The sequence below is a fragment of the Corvus hawaiiensis genome, chromosome 4 (genome assembly GCF_020740725.1).
Source record: "Corvus hawaiiensis isolate bCorHaw1 chromosome 4, bCorHaw1.pri.cur, whole genome shotgun sequence".
Taxonomy (NCBI): Eukaryota; Metazoa; Chordata; class Aves; order Passeriformes; family Corvidae; genus Corvus; species Corvus hawaiiensis.
Genome location: NC_063216.1, coordinates 6,026,578 through 6,045,462, shown reverse-complemented (window position 1 = coordinate 6,045,462; position 18,885 = coordinate 6,026,578). Strand labels below are relative to the sequence as shown.

The 18,885-nt window shown below is 39.6% G+C and overlaps 1 protein-coding gene across 20 annotated transcripts in view; it reads right to left on the bottom strand.

Annotated features, from left to right (window-relative positions):
• SOX5 (SRY-box transcription factor 5) overlaps positions 1-18,885 on the bottom strand; it is a 609,605-nt gene that overhangs the window by 196,204 nt on the left and 394,516 nt on the right. For all 20 annotated transcript variants that reach the window (XM_048300783.1, XM_048300780.1, XM_048300784.1 and 17 more), the window contains one exon: positions 17,418-17,628. In XM_048300783.1, coding sequence (XP_048156740.1) covers positions 17,418-17,628 — 211 coding nt within the window. The remainder of the gene's footprint in view (positions 1-17,417; positions 17,629-18,885) is intronic.

Here is an 18,885-nt window from a genome sequence, read left to right as displayed (position 1 = left end):
GAGGCCAACCCCCGCCAGCCTGAAACATCTGGTTCCCATTGTGCCCACCCTCCTGCTCACCCTTCTTCCCCCGCCTCTTATCCAAGGTCTGTGACCCAAACCCAGCAATGGATAAAGATCACTGGGTTTAAAGCTGCAGTTCCTCACTCCTGCATCCCAGCAATCCCCCTGGGTTAATTAATGCATTCTCTTTGAGCTTCAAGTCACTGGAGCTCCCACATGCTCCCTCCCACCCACTTCTTCCTCAAACTAAAACAAAACAAAAAATTCCTCACCTTCTTGCCATGCCACAGCACATAACTTGCATGTCCACAAAATAAATAAATAAATAAATTCTATGAGGCATGTGAGGAAAAGCATGTGAAACAGCAAGAAATTTTTTATGTGACAGGAAAGGAGGGGCTGATTTTATCTTTGCTTCTCAGGCTGTCATCCTGTACAGTGTCCTGCATCATGAAGGCTGCACACCCCCAGGACCACAGCTGGATGTCCCAGCACAGCCCTTGTTCTGGGAACGACCTCCAAGAGATCCAGCAAGACAGGAGAATCTAGGACAATCTATGGGAACCACATCTTTTCCTAGTAGTGTAACTACCATACAAGGCCACTGTGCCAGCTTCCCATGGCACAAGAACCCTACGGGCCTGACTCTGCAGCTGCTCCACTTGCAGCACTTCCACTGAGGCAAAAGTGAGCTCTGCTACTGAATCCAGGCCAAAGGCTCCCAAACTCAACCTGCATTCTCATTTCTGGTTATGTAAATGGGGCTGAGTTGTAAAAGGCAAGTATTTCCAGGGAGCTTCCTTCCTCAGATCTACATCTAGTCCCTTTTTATAAAGCAGGGCCACTGTCAGGCTGTGTCTCCCAAGCAGTAATTAAACTTCACCACTGTGAAGAAGCACACAGCTACTATCGCTATCAACCATACTTCAAAACCACAGAAACTGGACACAGAGAATGAAGTTCATGTGGCAAATCATGAAAAAACACCACAAAGAACAAAACCCAGGAGAAATTGTGTTTTCTGAGTCTGCTCTGTGCTTTTCGCCACAGGACTGATCTTTTCTGCCTGTATTCCTCCAGAGATGAAAGAACCCTAGCCCTACAATTGGTACAGTAATGTAGCTGTACACTTCTTACAACAAAGCCTTCAGCTCTTCCTTCATGGCCCACAGCCCTTCAGCAGGGCAAAATTGAACTGAAAAGCTCACGTGCTCACTTCAGCTCACTGCAAACCCATCCACCATGCTGCCACACCAATATCAAAGCACGGTTGGCACCTTCAGTTTTTGCAGTTGAAGGGGAAAAAAAAGTGTTCAGCAAAATGGTTCAGAAAATGTTTGATTCATTGGTATCAAAAGTTGGAGAATCACAGATACCTTCGGTTACAGCATGAACCATTGCCAGAAAGAAAGCCAGAAAGAAAATTATCCATGGTAGCTGTCCCTTAGCTGCAGGTTTCAATGTACTCAGCTTGTATTGTCTTTACATTTCCAGCCACCAAAACCCCCACTCACTCCCTCCCACCTTCCTCTTCCCCAAACAGCACAAAGCCTCATATAGGCTAAATCACTGTGCCAAGAAAAACAGAACAATTCTTAACTAAGCTGCATTTATTTACTTATTTCAGAATTTCAAGTCCTCTTCTAGCATTTATTGTTCAGGCAAAACTACTTACCCAGACAAATGTAAATATTAATGGCAATTCTGAGAGAAAAAATAACACCCAAACTTACCTCTTGTGTGTGAGCCCTGTATGCAACAAATTTAAGTAAAACCACAAGAAATACCAATTTACCTAGACAAGTTTCAAGTCTAGGTGTAAAACTGCCTTCATTTTGTTTCACAAGAAAGTACCAGGACACTTTTAAACTCGAGTCACATGAACCTTTCTCTGGAGGGAATACTTTGGCCACTAAATTAATTTTAATGAAGCTGGGAAGTATTGTGTGATGGACTGTACCTGAGTTTCACTTCTGCAGCCCAGTCTACGTGTGAGAGGATTTAATGCACAGGACCATTTTGCCCATCTTGCCAGTTTTGTATCCAGGGTAGGAGAGCTCTATTAAAAGACAGACACCAACACCAGTTCTTACCTACTCCTGGGTAGGAAGGGGAAAAACTTCACTATAATGAGATATAAAACTTTCTTACTTGCTTTCTTACTACTTTTCCAGCAAATGAACCTAGAGATTCCCAATACATCCCTAAAATATTGGGCTAATACCAGAGGGCATTTTCCCTGTTATTTTTCATGTTCATGAACCTCTGCATGTCTGGATTCTGGCCAAGTCTGGAAGCAGAAGTGCCAAGGAACATGCGAGAGGCTGTTCTCCTGACAATTCCAATTTGGCTGGTTGCTGGAAATGGCAGAAATCCCCAGAGAAAACCAGCACTAACGACAGTTCGTCTCCTGATACGCAGCACAAGATCCCTACTGCCTACCACAAATAAACCAGGAAATGTTTCAAAAACGGGGAGAAAATGGAATAATATTGAGAGAACATCTATTTTTTAAAAATACATAAATCCTCTACTGGTTATAAACACACATCAAAGTAGCAGCAGTAGTAGTTGTACTAGCAGTAATAATGATGATGTCAGGAAGGCCCGATTACCCTTGCTTATATCCATACTTTATTCTTACAAATTTTATAAAGCCTATCTGCACATCTAAATCATTAATTTCCATTAATATTTCCAGAGGAAAAAAAATCTCGCTTTTTAAAGGGCTTTTTCAAAGTTTTCAGTCTACTGGGCATGCGATGATAATTGCTGCTCTGTTCTGCTTAATGATAGTCCTTTCCCTGCACAAAATAAGAAGCAGTTTCTTCCCCGCTTTTTCTTTCTTTACACAACTCAGAGGCTCAAAGAATAATTACAAACAATGCCTGAAGAATGGTTCAGTTAATGTTAATTTATACAACAAACTAATTACTACCAAATGGTAAAAAATCACACGTGGAAGTTCCTGTCTCCCACGCACACAAGTAAACCAGCAGCCATCTGTCTCAGCCTGGGAGCTCTCAGTGACAACCGAGGAAAGCAAGGCAAAGGATGAATCCAGATACACTAGGCTGCTTCCTCTGACACAAAACCATGGGATTCAAACACCATTGTCTCTATATGGTAATCTTAGCAGTGGCATTTTTTCTCCTTTCATTTATAAAACAAGCAAACAACTTGCATCAGTAACTGCCTTGCTATCTAAATTTTATCTCAATCCCAATAATTTAGGATGAGGTCTAAAATATCTCCACCTATCAGCTGTAATTCTTCCTCCCAGCATTTTCTCTACAATACTCTTTATAACATCTTTAACTATCAGAAATCATGATGTGAGACAGTCTTTGAATCTGCTTACACTATGTTAGACAACATGATGAGAAAATGTGCTTTTTTTGTTTCAACATTTTTTCAACCTGAGAAAGCAATTTTCTCCCAAACCTTGAAAAATCAAAGTCAGTACAATTGTTAAACACTTTTATGGGATGCTCATTAAAAACTGACAGGGAGAAAAAAGCTGGGGACAAATCCTGAAGCATTTGTTCAGTTTAAAGCCTCACTGAATTCAATATGAGTGTTATTTTATTGGGGACTTCAATACCAGATCCTTTACATGAACAAGGACCTTGGCATTTTGACTGTTAATTATTCTTTGATTAGCTTGCATTTCATGAAACAAACTAAACACAATATTATCCCCTAAGTTCTGTTCAAGAAACCTCAACTCCAATATTCTCCTCTCTCTGTGAGATCAGAACTCCAGCAGTCATCAAAGAAAGTTCTGTACAAGAATGGAAGCAAAATATCAGAGTTTAGATTCACAGTACAGATTTCAGAGGAGAAATGTTTTTTTCCCTAACAATAAAAACTTACAAATCTTTCTTTGTTTGAATATAAGGCAAATTATTTATATTACAGAATTATCTCTACGTCTCATTTAAATCAGGCCCCCCTCTTATGTTTCTGTGAACCCCACAGCAGTGCCAAACTGCAGCATTCATTTTATTAGGAGACGAGCCAGTATAAGGTAAAGACTGAAGATGTTTTAGTAAAGAGGAAATGTCTATGAACTTGTGCTTCTGAATATTTCTCTATTTAAAAAGAAAGAATATGTTTCAAATAGCCTGAAATATCACAGAGGAGTAACAAGTGCCACAGCAACCTGAAACAAGGTCCCCGTAATCTCATATTCATGAAGGAACACAGTCATTATTTCTACATGGCAAGAACAGTATCGACAGTTTAAATGAAGTAAACAAGAAAGAATCACAGGAGAATCTGCATAACCAAACAATAATGTCTAATTATTCCTCATTCATAGTCCTTAACAGAATTATGATATATAAAAAAGTTACTGGGAAATGATTCTCACGTACAGCCAAGAGCAAAAAATTTTAAATAATAAAATACATCCAATGAAGTGAAGGCGGATGAAACAATTTTCCTGTTGCTCAGCCCTATGTCGCTTCATGGTTTTTTTTACATCATCAGGGGCTACTTTCTGTGACTGAAAACTTAAAATCCTTCATAAGAATTTAACTTTGTTTCACATTTCACAATGTTTTGACCTTTTAAAGGTGCATTTTATAGATTAGCTACTATTTAAGGGGGTGATGGGGGGTGGGGAGAGGGTGTGGGAATCACAATCCCAGTTCAGCAAAGTCCAGTTCTTGGTATAACAAGTGAACTAAGACAGCTTTCAACATGGATTTGGAGTGTGAAATGAACCACTGAGTGCTGTATCAGTGAGTGGGATAAGACAAAAAAAAGGAAGGGTCATTCAGCACAGTGTGTGTTGCAAAAAAACCTGTATCTGCTTTTGGGGGATGCTTTGGACATCTTGCAGTCCTTGGGCTGTGACTGACATCAGGTCTCTTCCCTCCTCTTTCACCCCAAGTAGCCTCAAACAGCTCTCACAGCCAAAAGTCTGCCTCTAATTTTAGTTCCCACTCCTGGCACAATGCTGTGTCCTAGATCCCTGAAAGCCTTGAATTAATACACTAAAACCCAGTATTAAGCTAAAGAACTGACAGCTTTATGGACTGCATTCAGCCTGGGAGGAAAGCTACCTGGCATTGCCTAAACAACCCTAGTGCCCTCTCCTAGCAGGAACAAGATTTTTTTTTTTTTTTTTTTTTTTTTTTTTAAAAAAAAAAAGAAAAAAAAAAAGAAAAAAGAGCAAACAAACAAATCCCCACTAGGATTTTTCCTATCCCAAGATTAATCAGATTGCAAAGGGGGATTCTAAGGGAGAAAGGAAGGTCTGAAGAATGTTACAGCACAACTTTTAACCTCCTTATACTGAAAAGCTTAGTAAAATTTTCTCCCTGTTCCATTTTTCCACAACGTTGCCTGTTTATACACATATAGCAGGCATCTCCATTCTTTTCTTCTTGATACTTTTTCACCTGCCTTTATGTCTACAGGGACTTGTCTGCTAACAGAGCTGAAGCAGATGAGTTAAAAGCAGGCATACTGCATCTTGTGTGCTCCTGAAAACACTCAGCAGTGTGGTGGTTGGTAGCTACAGTCTCATTTCTGGTGAACATTTACAATGTCCAATACAAGCAAATCCATTGTTAGCACCAACTTGTGAGAAACCAATGATGAACTGGAACTGGCAGCTGAACTCTCTCCAGCACTTTAATGGCAGTTTACTCCATGCTATATTTATGGCATAAGGCCAGAACAAAAGCAACAACCAACAAAATGAGCTTACATAGAAATATCAAGAAGATTTTGCAGTCTGGCAATGTAAGAAAGCACCTCTCATTATACTGTCTTTGTGAGCCCCGTTACTTTAAAATATTAGATCATGAATACTGTGTAGCATCCACTGGGTGTGGTGCTCCTCCATCCAGTAACCTGTCTAGCAATAATAATAATAAAAAGGCACATGATTGTCTCAAAAAGACTGCATCTGTTTTTCAGCAGAAAGAACAAGGTCCTAAACTGCTATGTCATGTATATTAGTCATCTAATAATTTTATGTTTAGTTACAGAATGACTACCAATGAAAGCTCCCTAATTCATCTGAACTCAGACAGGATTGACTTGGCCAAACTAGTAAGAGAAGAATGCATTTTGCCTGGATATGCATCCCATACATCCCATAAATGAAAGCTTCACAGGAGCTGTGAATCAATTAGATGACACAGCAAGAGGAAATGCATAAAAAAAAGGACTTTAAAATAATCTTCAGTGAAATGTCTCCATATTTAGTTAAACACCATTGCTGATTAAGGCTGTACATGAGCTCAGTGTGGAATCCAGAATTGTTGCAGCTGACAATCATTAGCAAGAGCCTGCTGTCCTCTAGTTTCATCTTCATATATTAATTTCATATACAAGGAAATATAACTATTTGGAAATACATGGTTTTATTTAAGTCTTGTATATAGAGATCTCAGCAAAAAACATTAACATGCTTTACACTTTGCAACAAGCCAGCAAACCTACAGGATCAAATGAATACACAGTAATCACTACAGCTGAAACCATTTTTCTGGTTAGTTGTTGAATTTTTTGCTTTTCCATTTTTTTTTCCCCTGGTGCCTGACTCTGTGGGAGATAAGATGCTCAGTTACTGAAATGGGATATGTGTTATGGGCAAAACAGAAAACAAAAAATAAGTTTAGCATAAAAACATCAGGGTGCGTAAAAAAACCAAGAGGCTTTCTTCTTCCATGTGATCTTTGTCTCAAGACTATTTACCTTAAGATTGTGCAGGCTAATCTACAGTACGAGACTAATGCAACATTCCAAACCATACTGGAAAAACAGGACACTCGGATAACCACTTCCAAGTCAGGAGAGACACCTTCCTTTCTGATAAAGCACTTGGACACCAGTTGTAACTTCGAGGCTTTTAAATCTTTGGCTGTTGCTGTTCTTGTTTATTGGCAATGCAATACAATAATTGTTTGGGGGTTTTTTTGAGATGGGAATGATATTTTCCTTTGGGCATATGGGTTGGCCTTTGCAAGTGCAATTCCTAGATATTTAGAAAAAATTTATAATTTTTAGCCAAGTAGCATGTCCCATACACAGCCAACAGTCCCTGCTGGACTTCACATCCATAGATCTCATCTCCTGTGTGTCTATTATTTATTCGCAAATTCAGTAATTTAATTAATTACAGCTAAAAGGCTCAGGTGAACAATGGAGGTTCCTTGCACATTGCAGTGTGTGAAATTGCTATTTCTCCCTGACAGGAAGAATCTGGCTCTCTGCGTCACATACCTGTGCTTCTTCCTTGTGCTATCTAAGCCAGTACTTTCTGTACCCCCAAAAGGCAAGACTGGGGGCTAATTCATTCTGCACTATTGTACTTAGATAGAAGTATCTTACCAGCTAGGCAATAAAAGTTTCTACCAGTTAGTGACCATACAGACTTTGCTGTTGTTACCTTTCAGTTCTTTTAATGCTGCTCCTTCTAGGAACAAGCCTAATCCCTTCTGTAGAGGGATAAAAAACCAAGTCACATTGGGTTCTTTACAAATCCTGTATTGGGTCAAACGTTGCCTACCTAAAGTTCTTGCATATTCAGTGGGAGTGATGAACTTGTATCTGAGAGCAGAATTTGGCCCACATCACCCTGAAGTGTCCATTAACTCTCCCACACTCAGAAATAAATCAAGATGAGATTCCTCTCAAGTACAATGAGCCTAAAATATAAACCATGCTGCTCACAACAGGGAGACCAGGAATTCAACTTCAGTCAGATGGTTTTCTCTTCCTCCCTCCAACCTGCATCAGTAAGAAGAGAGCAGGATGCTCATTCAGTCCCAGGATGTGCCCTGCATAGGGCTCATCCAGAGCATGAGCCAGCAGGACCCACAAAAGGTGCACACGTTCCCTCCAGAGTGGAGACGTGCAAGGTACAGCTCATTCCTCTCTGCTCACTTTGGAAGCAATCCTCGCTCCCTCCAGCCCCCAACCCCAGCTCTTCCCTGCAAAACCTTGAAGCCACCACTCCTGTTGACACCTTTTACCCCATGCCACAACCCTGTGTTGCCACCTGTCAGTCACAGCTCCATTTGTCTCCAGGAGGGTGAATAAAGCAGAGGGGGAAGGAAGAAAGTGGGAGGACCTCTGCATTGATTAGAAATGTTTGGGGTGGGAAGGAGAGGGGGGGGAAAGGAGGGAGAGAGAGAGAGATGGAGATAGATTAGAGGGTAACAAAACTGGAGAGGAAGATAAACAGAGCCAAAAAGAAAAATGTCCTTTGTTCATTTAAATGGCTCTCTGCTCCCAAGCCCTCTGCATGACTAATGCCACGCTGTGGTGTGTAAACCTCTTGGGCACATAACACAAACAAAGCATAACTCGGCCTGAACAAACAAAGGCCTAAGCAACAGTGATTGAATTCATCTTAAAACAACAAATCAATTCTTCCCTATTAATGCCCTAAATACCAGCGTAGGAGCACTGTCCTGTTGTAATAAACAGCCATGTGTTCAATTACCGTCTGTTTTCCCAACTACTGCTCTCTCCAGTAATTACACCATGCAATGCATTCTACATTGACATTATATTAATGTGCTGGGAGGAGAGATCTTAAATAAGAATTAAATCAAGGCTAAACATCTCAGAAAGCCTTACCAAGTCACACAACTGCTAACAGGGCATTCTCCAGCAGAAAGCACAGCCTGATTTTTCTCTTCATTCACTTTTCACTTTCATCCTCTAGCTAAATAAATAAATTAAAACACAAGGTTGAAAGAGCTCTATTGCCCTAAAGACCAGGGCAGCACATCATTCATAAGCTCTCTAAAGTCCACTTCACCTGTACAAGAAAGCTCCCCAATCAGGAGCAATTCCTAAGTATCAGCTTACCTCACATCAGCCAAACAGCAGCAACAAAACCCCTTCAACAACAGACAGGTGACAACAAAGTGGAGCAAGAAAAACAAAAGCAGAAAACTTTACGGACTGAGACAAAAGCAGGAGAATAGAAGTTTAAGAAAAGGTTTCTTACCCTTTTGCAGAACCGCCAAACAACTTCTACTGACTACTGAATAGCACACATCAAACAGACCAAACAAAAGATATGATGAAAGACATATTTACCCGTGCAGGGCTCCTTCCCCCCACCTCAACCTTTCTTTCCTTTTCACGTACACCCACACTGCACCATTTGCATTGTGTTGTTAAATAACCAATAGCAACCCAGAGGAAACACTGGAAGGGTTTCTCTGATGCTGTCGAGCACCAGACAGATGCTTAGCAGTGTCAGTATGTTCTTTACATTTGGGTTGTGCCAAGGTTTGAAATTAAAAATAAAATAGGAATAATAATACTGGGAGAGGAAGAGAAAGATGGCAGTGAGTTAGTGCATGGATGTACAGTAAACTTTTAAATCAATGGAATATCATCCTACCTGCTGGGTTTTACTTCAGCAATTTGAACTGTTACAGAATTAAATAAATAGAGCTTTTCATTTTGCTGTGTACTGGACTGCAAGAATTTTAATAGAAAGTGAAGCAGAATTCTGGGGTGTACCAACTGCAGATTTCTAGGCCCTCTAGAACAGACTCCGAGGTCTCTGGTACAAAGATAGGCCAAGTACATCTAATGCATGATAACCTTCCAAAATCTGCTCCCAAAAAAAATGCCCTTAGGTGCTGCAAAACTTTGCCAACTTGAGGCTTCAGAAGGCAGAGAAATTTGCACATTTGGAGGAAATAAAATTTTGAAAGCTTTTCTGACTAATACTACAGATTGCCCTCAAAACCACAGTGTGTAACATTCAGATATATTTAAGTGTCCTTATAACAACTGTTCATTTGTCCTTCTCAGGTCATTAGACACAAAAACACCCCCAAAACCCTCACCAGGTTTTGAAACTCATTTTTGTTTGACTAGTTCGCATTTTTTCATTTTAGCTGCCAAACCAAGTCAGGGGAAAAGCTGTTTCTACCTGACCCAAAGTGTTTTATTTAATCGTAATTGAAATGTTTTCATTTCTCTTTCAGATTAATAATCTTAAACATTTTCATTTCCAAACAAACATTTTGTCTAAAAATGTTGACTGTTCCAAATTTTCTACTATTTTTTGGCTAAAATTAACTTGCTGAATTGCTAAATGCTATCAGTCCTTAATTACTGTGTAACAGGTTTTAGGGTGCTTAGGGCAGAGAGTTCCCCCCAACTCTCCTTTATTTGGTTTTTGAGCACTTTTTGAATTCATACGTAATAGGAATCATACACATATAGCACATTTTCTCCTGAGGCAATGCAGAAACCACAATACAATTAAACTGTATGAGAAGGAAAGATGCTGAAAGGAATTCTATCTTCCCAGTACAGCTTACGCACAACGCAGGAGATGTATACAGATGTGTAAAGCTGGCAACCCTCAAACCACCTTAAAAATGTCAATGTTAAACAGACATGTATCTAATAAAAGTAAGCAACAGCTCCAAACTTAAGAGTGTTTTTACAAGGCTACTTCATTAGCTAAACAAGCAAGTGGGAGTTGCTGCAAATGTTGCTCCTTGCTGTACTAGAGGCTTTCCCTTGCTTCTGGTAAACAGAAGACACAAGACAGCCTTGTGAATAGCTCATGGCACAGACTGAGATCTAAAGCTAATCAGACAGGATGACAGGTCATCTTAATCAACTTCAACAGCCAATCCACATGCTCGTCCCAGCTCCTCACCTCTCCTTCCCCCATTGCTCTCTCGCTCATTTGGCTGTATTTCCCCCTTCCCCCTTCACTCACTTCCCACAAATTGTGCTGTTAAGAAAGAACGAAGGGAGCCCTTCAGGTCTCAGCATCCCGGGCGCAGGTGGTGGGGAAAACTTTGAAGTGTGCTCTCCACTAACTCTAGAGCTGGCCGTGCCTCCTCCATAAGCAGCTCTTATTAAAAAAAAGACCAAGCATCCACTAGAACAAAACCAAGCAGGCCTATTTAATTAGGGCAAATGCTTGATATCCACTTCTTCATGTTAAACCACACAGTCACACAAGCCTGGGAGGTCTGATTAATTTTAAAATGCATGATTGTGACAAGTGCCTCAGGGGTAAGAGAAAGGGGAAAAAAAATCGCACAAATCCTGCTAGCTCGACAAACAGGTTTCAGCTAAATGGTGTGTATGTTGCCCAGATTAAGATGTTACTATTCAGTAAGGGCTTGAACCTTTAATATGAGGGACAAGAGGCCTGAGAAACAGGTGGCTTGCTCTTCACTCTTGAATAAATGACATCCCCGAAAGCTGCGGCACATGAGCACACAGAAGGAGCTGGCACACTCCTCCATGTACATCTGGGTATTACAGTCTGGGGCAGAGGTTTCTCCAGCAGTTATCCAAGGACTGTAATGAAGGTCAGAAAGCTAATGGCTTTTCCAGGGGAGGGGGAAATGAAAAATAAAATAATAATAATAAAAAAATTTTAAAAGAACGAGAGCACACAAAAAACTGCAAACTGATCTAGGTGGAATACAACAGGGGAAACACACAGTAAAGTGATGTGGGGGCAAAAGTGACAGCCAAGTTTTGAAAACCCCTACTGATATGAATCACAGTTGGTGAGGAGTCTGGCTACCTGGGGAATAAAGGGCAGACAGGAGACCAAAAAATTATTTTTGCCTTACTGAACCACTTTTATGTTGTGTTGTTAAAGATGGGAAGTGAAAAGAGAAAGCATTTTGCTTTGGTTCCTGCTTGTTCAGTATTATAGAGTGAACATAACCTAGAAAGAAAATTTTAATTGTAGAGATTCATCAGAGAAGACTTTCATTCTGAACAGGGGAGGGGGAGAGGGACTGCATCTTCTCTCCAAAAGCACAAGTTTTCTGTATCTCACTTGACCATAATGCTTTCTTCTATATTTAAGATGCTGTATCAGCACCTCAGATGCCTTTATCAAAAGGAAGAAGAAAAATCCAAAAGCTAAAAACCTTTGAGGATGTAAGAAGAGAAAGTTGGAAGGGAATCTAAGCAAATTTTGAAAACATCCATTGAAATAAACTGTGACTATCAGGCTAAACTGTTGGGAAGGAAAACACTTAAACACTGAAGGCAACAAATGAATAAACTTCACTTTGAGCAAGTCAGAGCTGGCAAGGCTTCAAACTAGGCTACCTCTGTTCTAGAGTTAAAGCACTTGTTAATAAAGATTTAAGCTACAGTATTTAACAGGGCCTTCTCTTCACATAGGCCTATTTCACAAACCTAATCCTTCAAATGTTGTAATTGGTTTTTTTTGTATCAGCAGTATATGAAGGCATATTTCCATATGGCAGGGTCTTTGAAAGAAGCACATGGAAGTTTGATGCTGGCCTGCTCTACAAGAAAAGACACATTTTCTGGTGACAGACTGCAGAGATGAACATGGAACCACAAGGCACCTGAAGCTTCCTTCCACAGCAGCAGGAGTGTATGAACAAAACTTGAAAGTACTCAACTGCAAAGTACCCTTGTTTGTCCTTCAGTGGAAAAGCATTACAAAGCCTCTTCAACATGTACTCTGTCAAAGGGGCAGTGAAGAACCAAATAAAAGAATTTTAAACCTCAACCAATTACAGTATCCTTAGGCCTTTCCCGACTCCGTGCACTTTATTTCTTCCCATCTCATCAGATGTGATTTAAAAACAAGAGTCTGCATTTCAAAGGCCACCCTTCTTGTGCCCCTGAATGGCCCGTGCTGGAATTTGTGGCTTAAAAAGAGGGAGACCTCTTGATTTTTTTTTACAAGATTTGCTGATTAAAAGTTTGATAATGTTAGGAGATACTTCAACTACAGAGCCTGAATTCAGTATGGCTCACTTTTATAGGTTACAGAACTGCTTGAACAACAGTCATTTAAATTACCACATTAACAGGTGTTGTGATTTATGATGTAAACTTAAACATCAAATACAAATAGCCTTTGGGGGATGTTCAGAAGACAAAAATCATGCCCAAGAGGCTCTTCTCATTCCTTTTTTCACGACAAGTAATTACTTATAGTATTGCTGCCTACTATAATACATGAAGATCTAGTACTCACATTGCCTGTTAAAGCTCTGCAAACACATGTATTCCCTTCTTACTAAACAGCTGAGATTAATTGTTCCCCCTCTGATGACCAAAGGACTGCAAGATCAAAATTTTGGAGCAGGAAAAATATGAAGCACAATAAATGAATAATTTGTGTGTGTGTGTTCATATATATTTATGTCTAAATACATATAATATATTTTATACATATGTGTGTGGGTAGGTATGTATATTTGTGTACGTGACTTCACAGAAAATTCAAAGTACTCGTTTAAACAGCCCAACTGAACTGAGTTTCAGAGGTCCTTACCAAGGAAGAATGAGCCATGCAGATGAATGCCTGTACCCGCACAAGCTCATGTGTTCAGTCTCTGTTGTCAGATAGCTGTTCATATGATCCTTCTTTATACAGAACTCCTACTAATTCCATACAACAACATGGATCTGGCCTCAGAAGACCCACTGATAAGGTTTTAAAGACGAACAGATACATAACCTGTTACAAATATATACTGCCAAAATGGAAAAAGAAGATTGATTCTTAATGAAAATTAGGAGATGTAAAGAATCAAAGAGTACTCCAGCTTACTCTAAAAATAAGAAGGAATTTACTTGTTTGCCTCTTTCTTTTCCAGAAGCCAAGCCATACATTTAGGGGAAAGGCTACAGAGATTTCAGAGATTTAATTTTCCACAAGCACAGGCCATAAATTAAAATACAGCAATCCAATCCCTTTAATAGTGCAAGGAAAAGCTAAGTGGTTGCTTTGGTCTTTTCTTTCACAAACTTGTGTCAAGCTCAGTGACTTCAAAGAGATTTCCATTTCATTTCTACAAATGAGGAGAACAGACAGACAGAGAGTCGCTGCCATCCTCTGATGCCTGAAGAAAACAGAAGAAAAACATGCCTGTATCTCATTCTCCTAATGATTTTAGCTGCAAAAGGAATCCCATGGTCGGCAGACGACCCTCGGGGCAAGGGCTTGAGGTCTGCCACAGTGTATAAGGCTTCTCCAAACCCACTCCATTATCTTCATTATTGTATACCAGGAATAAAAAGGGACTGACTCCTCTTCTGAAGCTCAAGTTAGAAAGGACAGAATGTTTCATGTAAAATAACATTGTGTGACTTCAGTAATAGGTTTATGCCTTTGGGGGCCTAATACTAAAGCTGCATATAAGGATTTTCCACAGAATTTGAGAGAAGAAAAATGAGCACTGTATTAGTAATGAGTAAAATTCCACAAGTTTTAGATTCACTGAAACACTTACATCTCTGTGTCAGCATGACTCATTGTCAATCACATACTTTCATCCAGCAACAGGAAAATGGCAAAATTGGGGGGGGGGGGGGGGAAGGGGGGTAAATCGTGGAGCTTTAGAGCTAAGTATAAATCCCTACAAAAACAACATTCCCCCCCCCCCATATCTAAGGAGGAAAAGGAAGTGATGAGCTTTTGGAAAATTAGGTAGCATGGATTCCTACAGGGCACATTCACCAAGGGCATATATACAACAAATCTACATGAAAACCATTTATATGAAGAGTGATGCTTCCCTTATCAGCTCATGTGTGAGTACAGGGATGTGTTTACATATGTGCATACGTACATGTGTGCATTGGTGCACTCTGAGCCGTATGTTTAAAATGTAAAAATTCTTGTCCTTTACTGACAAAATTTACTAAGTTTTACTTTTATTTTCTAACAAACATAATTTAAGAATACCGCTTACCTTGTATCTATAAATTTTCTTAGAAACAGTCAAACCTGTTATCAATATTTTGGAATATCTCACTTGTCCTTAAAGCCCATTTCAGAAAAGAGAAGCCCTGTCCCTGCCTGATAGGAGGTTTAAATTGAGACCTAAAGCTGTCTATCCAGCCCTTCTCTTTTTTCTGATTTTGAAGAAACAGGCCATTTGAGAGAATGCTTCAAAAGCACGTTTCCCACAGTAATTCAGAAGACTATTTCAAACAATAAAAAGAGAGCAAACACAGCCCATTGTACAAGTTAAATAATATATAAACTTTTGAGCACATAGAGAAATGGGAATCTGGCTCATATCTGGTCTTTGGAAGATTCACAGGAAATTGATTTAATTAAACCTCAACTACTGGTGCAAATGTTTCCCTTTCTTCCCAAAGGGAAATAAAGTATTATATTATTCTTGTTGACATAATGCAGCAAAGCTTAACCAAGATTCTTGATCTCCATCTCACAAAGGTTTACAAACTAGCAAGACTAAAAATCATTACTGAAATATGCATTTATCACAAATTGCTGCATTTTTACCTACATGTACTATCAAAGATTCCCACTTGTAACATCTTATTCACAGGGAAATTCATTAATATGCTAATTACCTGACTAGCAACCAGTGATGACTGACAATTTTACTTTAGCACTACATGAAGAAGACATGACAATAATTTTCTGCTGGAGTTCAAGCAGAGAAGACACTGTATTGCATCAGTATATAACTCATTTAGGGAAAAAGACTTGCATTTGTCGAGGACCTTTAAGAACAGTCTTGCCATCTGCACCCAGAAATATATATTTTTTAATTAGCCACTCTAAAAACAACCATGTTGGCTGAAGGGAAGGGGGCGGGAGGCTTGTCAAAATGATGTATTTGTCCCTCACTACCTTTCAGTGCTCTTATGCAAGTCTAATTTTCTTCCTAGCCAGCTCACCTCTCTGGCCTCCTTTTGTTTCATGTCCCATTTCCCATTCTCTTCTAACTTCTGAACTTTTGTTAGTTCGCTTTTAAGGAGAAAGGGAAAAAAAGCTCAACTCTTTCCTATTCATTTTTTCCTGGATGGGGAGTAAGCAGAGACATGAATATGGCACCCTCATAATGATTTAACTAGGTCTTAATGAAATTTTCATCACAACCTGCTGTTCAATTTAATGGCCTTTGAAAGACAATAGAACAATGGCTAGAGGGAAGAAAAGATTTTTTGCTGCATGCATTTGCAAAGCCCAACATTCAGTTGCTCCCCCTCCTCTCTCTCCCAATCTCTTCACAAAGCTGTAGATCTTTTGTTTGTACTGTATATTTTCATTTTAGTAGAGCTGAGATAATGCACAAGCTCTGTAACCATTCTCATGTCTATCTGTGGCCTTTCCTTAATGGAGTTTGTGCAGCTTGTACAACCTCATACTCAACAGAGTATTTATACATTGCCCAGAACTCGCTGTTCTTTCCTCTCTCAGATAAAAGCCTGGTCTCCTTCCCACCCATTCCCCCCCGATCTTTTCCATCCAAAGGCACCATGTATGTTATGGCACTGACCATTATGTCAACCTAAAAGCAAAAGAAATCCTGTAAGTAATATTAAAAAAATGCTTAGACAAGTAATTTGTTTCCCAGCAGATCCTTACTGCATACTCCAGTCAAGAAAAGCCTAATTTACAATCCTGTCATGCTTGTGTATGTGCCAGCGTGTTTGTATCCATACTTTCATTCTAGTATCCAAGGTTGTCCTAAGATTTTCTTGTAGGTGCTGTCACTTCATGCTTCAGCACTGAGATTGGCCCTGAGAGCCCTGCTTTAAAGCATCTGAAATAGATTTGCACAACAGGATAGGTGAGTGTAAATGAAAATAGCGTCTCATTACTGTGCACTAGGAAACAAGGCTCAGTATGTTCATACAATCGGCTCGCAGTGCCCCGAAAAGGCAGCTGTAAGTAGGCATGTGGATATCTATGGAGAACATGATGAGAACTTCATCTTCCAGTCAGGACTTTGACTCTGCCCCAAACAGGCAAAAACTAAAAATCTTCATCTTTCATCTTAGTCTCAGCCCACAGAGCACAAGTGCTATCACCACCAACGGGAGAGAGGGTCTCAAAAAGACACCAGTCCTCCAGAAATGAATCCTATAAGCCAAAGCTGAAACTTGCTGGCCACACATGATGCAGGGAACACACGCATTCTCTCCGTCTGTACAGCACCTGCACTACAGATAAACAGAGGATAATGTGTCCCACACAAAAGCTTTCATGAATTCCCAATTTAACTTCTTACCTTTCAAATAATGATGTGAACACTAGATCATGTCACAAAAACATTGATATTGATGATAATATTTCTTTCAGCTCTAGGAATGGGGAGAGGGGAGTAGCGGTGTAAAAGCCCCCAGGTGATTAAAAGTAGCTCAATGCAGGCATACTGAGGAGATTGCAACTGTAACAAAAAGACCTCTAGACTCTCTTTTTTGGGAAAAGCTAAAAATGTTAGCTATGATGGGACACTGACAAAATCTACCTCTAATGTAGACAAGAACGGTAACATCTTAAATCTGCTAACCAGGAAAAGCGAACAGAGCAGAAAATGGCAAGACTAAAAAGTATATGTATCCAAAGGATCTGCAGAAAAGAAAAGAACACAGAAAATTTTGGCCAGTTTCCCAGGCCTTACCTTCTGGCTCGTTTTTGATGAGCTCTTCCATTTTCCTTTGCTTCAGGGTGTCCACGACATCCGCGAGGCTCCCCTTGCGCCTCTCTGGGGTTCCCAGGGCTGTGCTGGACAAGGACTCTCCACTCTGACGCCCACCTTCTTCTGCCTTCAAGGGTGAGGTAGATGAGTTGTGCGGGGCAAATGAAGACATCACTTTATTGCCATCAACTTCCTGAAAGGGGAGAAAAACAAGATGAAACATTTCTTTCTTTTCTTAAAGAAGGGGGAAAAAAAAAAGATGGAAAGAAAGAAAGAACAATCCTTTGTTCTTTGAGTTCATTGCTATTTGTTCTTCTCTTGAAACCTTTAAAAAAGGCATGCAATGCTTCAAAAGCACCCAGAACAAAGCCTATCCATAAAGCATAAACCAAGATTACAGGCTGGAAGGAACAAAGATCAGCTTGCAAGAGAGAAACATAAAATACACTTTTTCCCTAATTGAGAAGAAGTGTTGTTCTCATAGGTTTCCTAATAACAATGGTATTGATTACCTTTAATTGTTTGTTCTTTTACAGCTCTCTTTCTAAAAAAACCTTCAATTTTTACAAGGACCATTAATTTCCTGACTTTATAAAGTGCTTAATGCCTTGATTGGCTAGTTGTTGTAAGAAATAAAATAGTAACCAAACATTAAATGTCCTTCACCATATGACATATTTTTACTCACAGTTCAAGCATTTCTCCCATCTATAAAGGATGAAGCAATTGCTTTCTGTTTTCTAATTCTATTCTCTTCTGTCTTAAACCTTCACTTCTTGTAGAAATAGTATTTTTCACAAAGGTGGTCCTAATGACTTTCCCTGGCAGCACAATGGCAAAGCTCCGTGACTTCCTGGAACACGCACACAACCCTCCTCACGTGAGAGTCCACAGAGGTCTACTCATTAATTTTAACGGAAAGCAAAACTGGTTCCAGCATCTTCAGACTTGCCTTCATTAATGTGAGAGCCGTCTCCTCCACATCTCCTCCAACATAAAGCAACGTTCTCTGCACAAATTCCTTCTCCTTTCATGTTTGTTATACTCTACCTGTCTGTACACATCTCCCAAACCCATTTTTTCCTCTGCTAATATATGCCATCTGTACCTGAAAAACTTAGGTCAATGTCTCCAAACAAAGCTTGCTGCAGAGTAATACACTGCATAAAATATAATGCTGTAAACATGCATAGTTTTTATTTTGATGTGATTTTCCAGGATTTTTTTTCACTGTCCTATTACCTTACATTTTTGTACTTCAGCTGTTTAATGAATATTATTTCTTTAAAAAGCCACTGGATCATCTTGTGATGTGAGTTACAGACTTGGTTAAAAAAGTCTTAATTTTTACATTGTTTTCATTTTTTCATTTCATTTCAGAGGGTATGACCGTGATACATATATCTATAAATATGCACACACATTGTTTTTAATTATTTGTGTTATAATT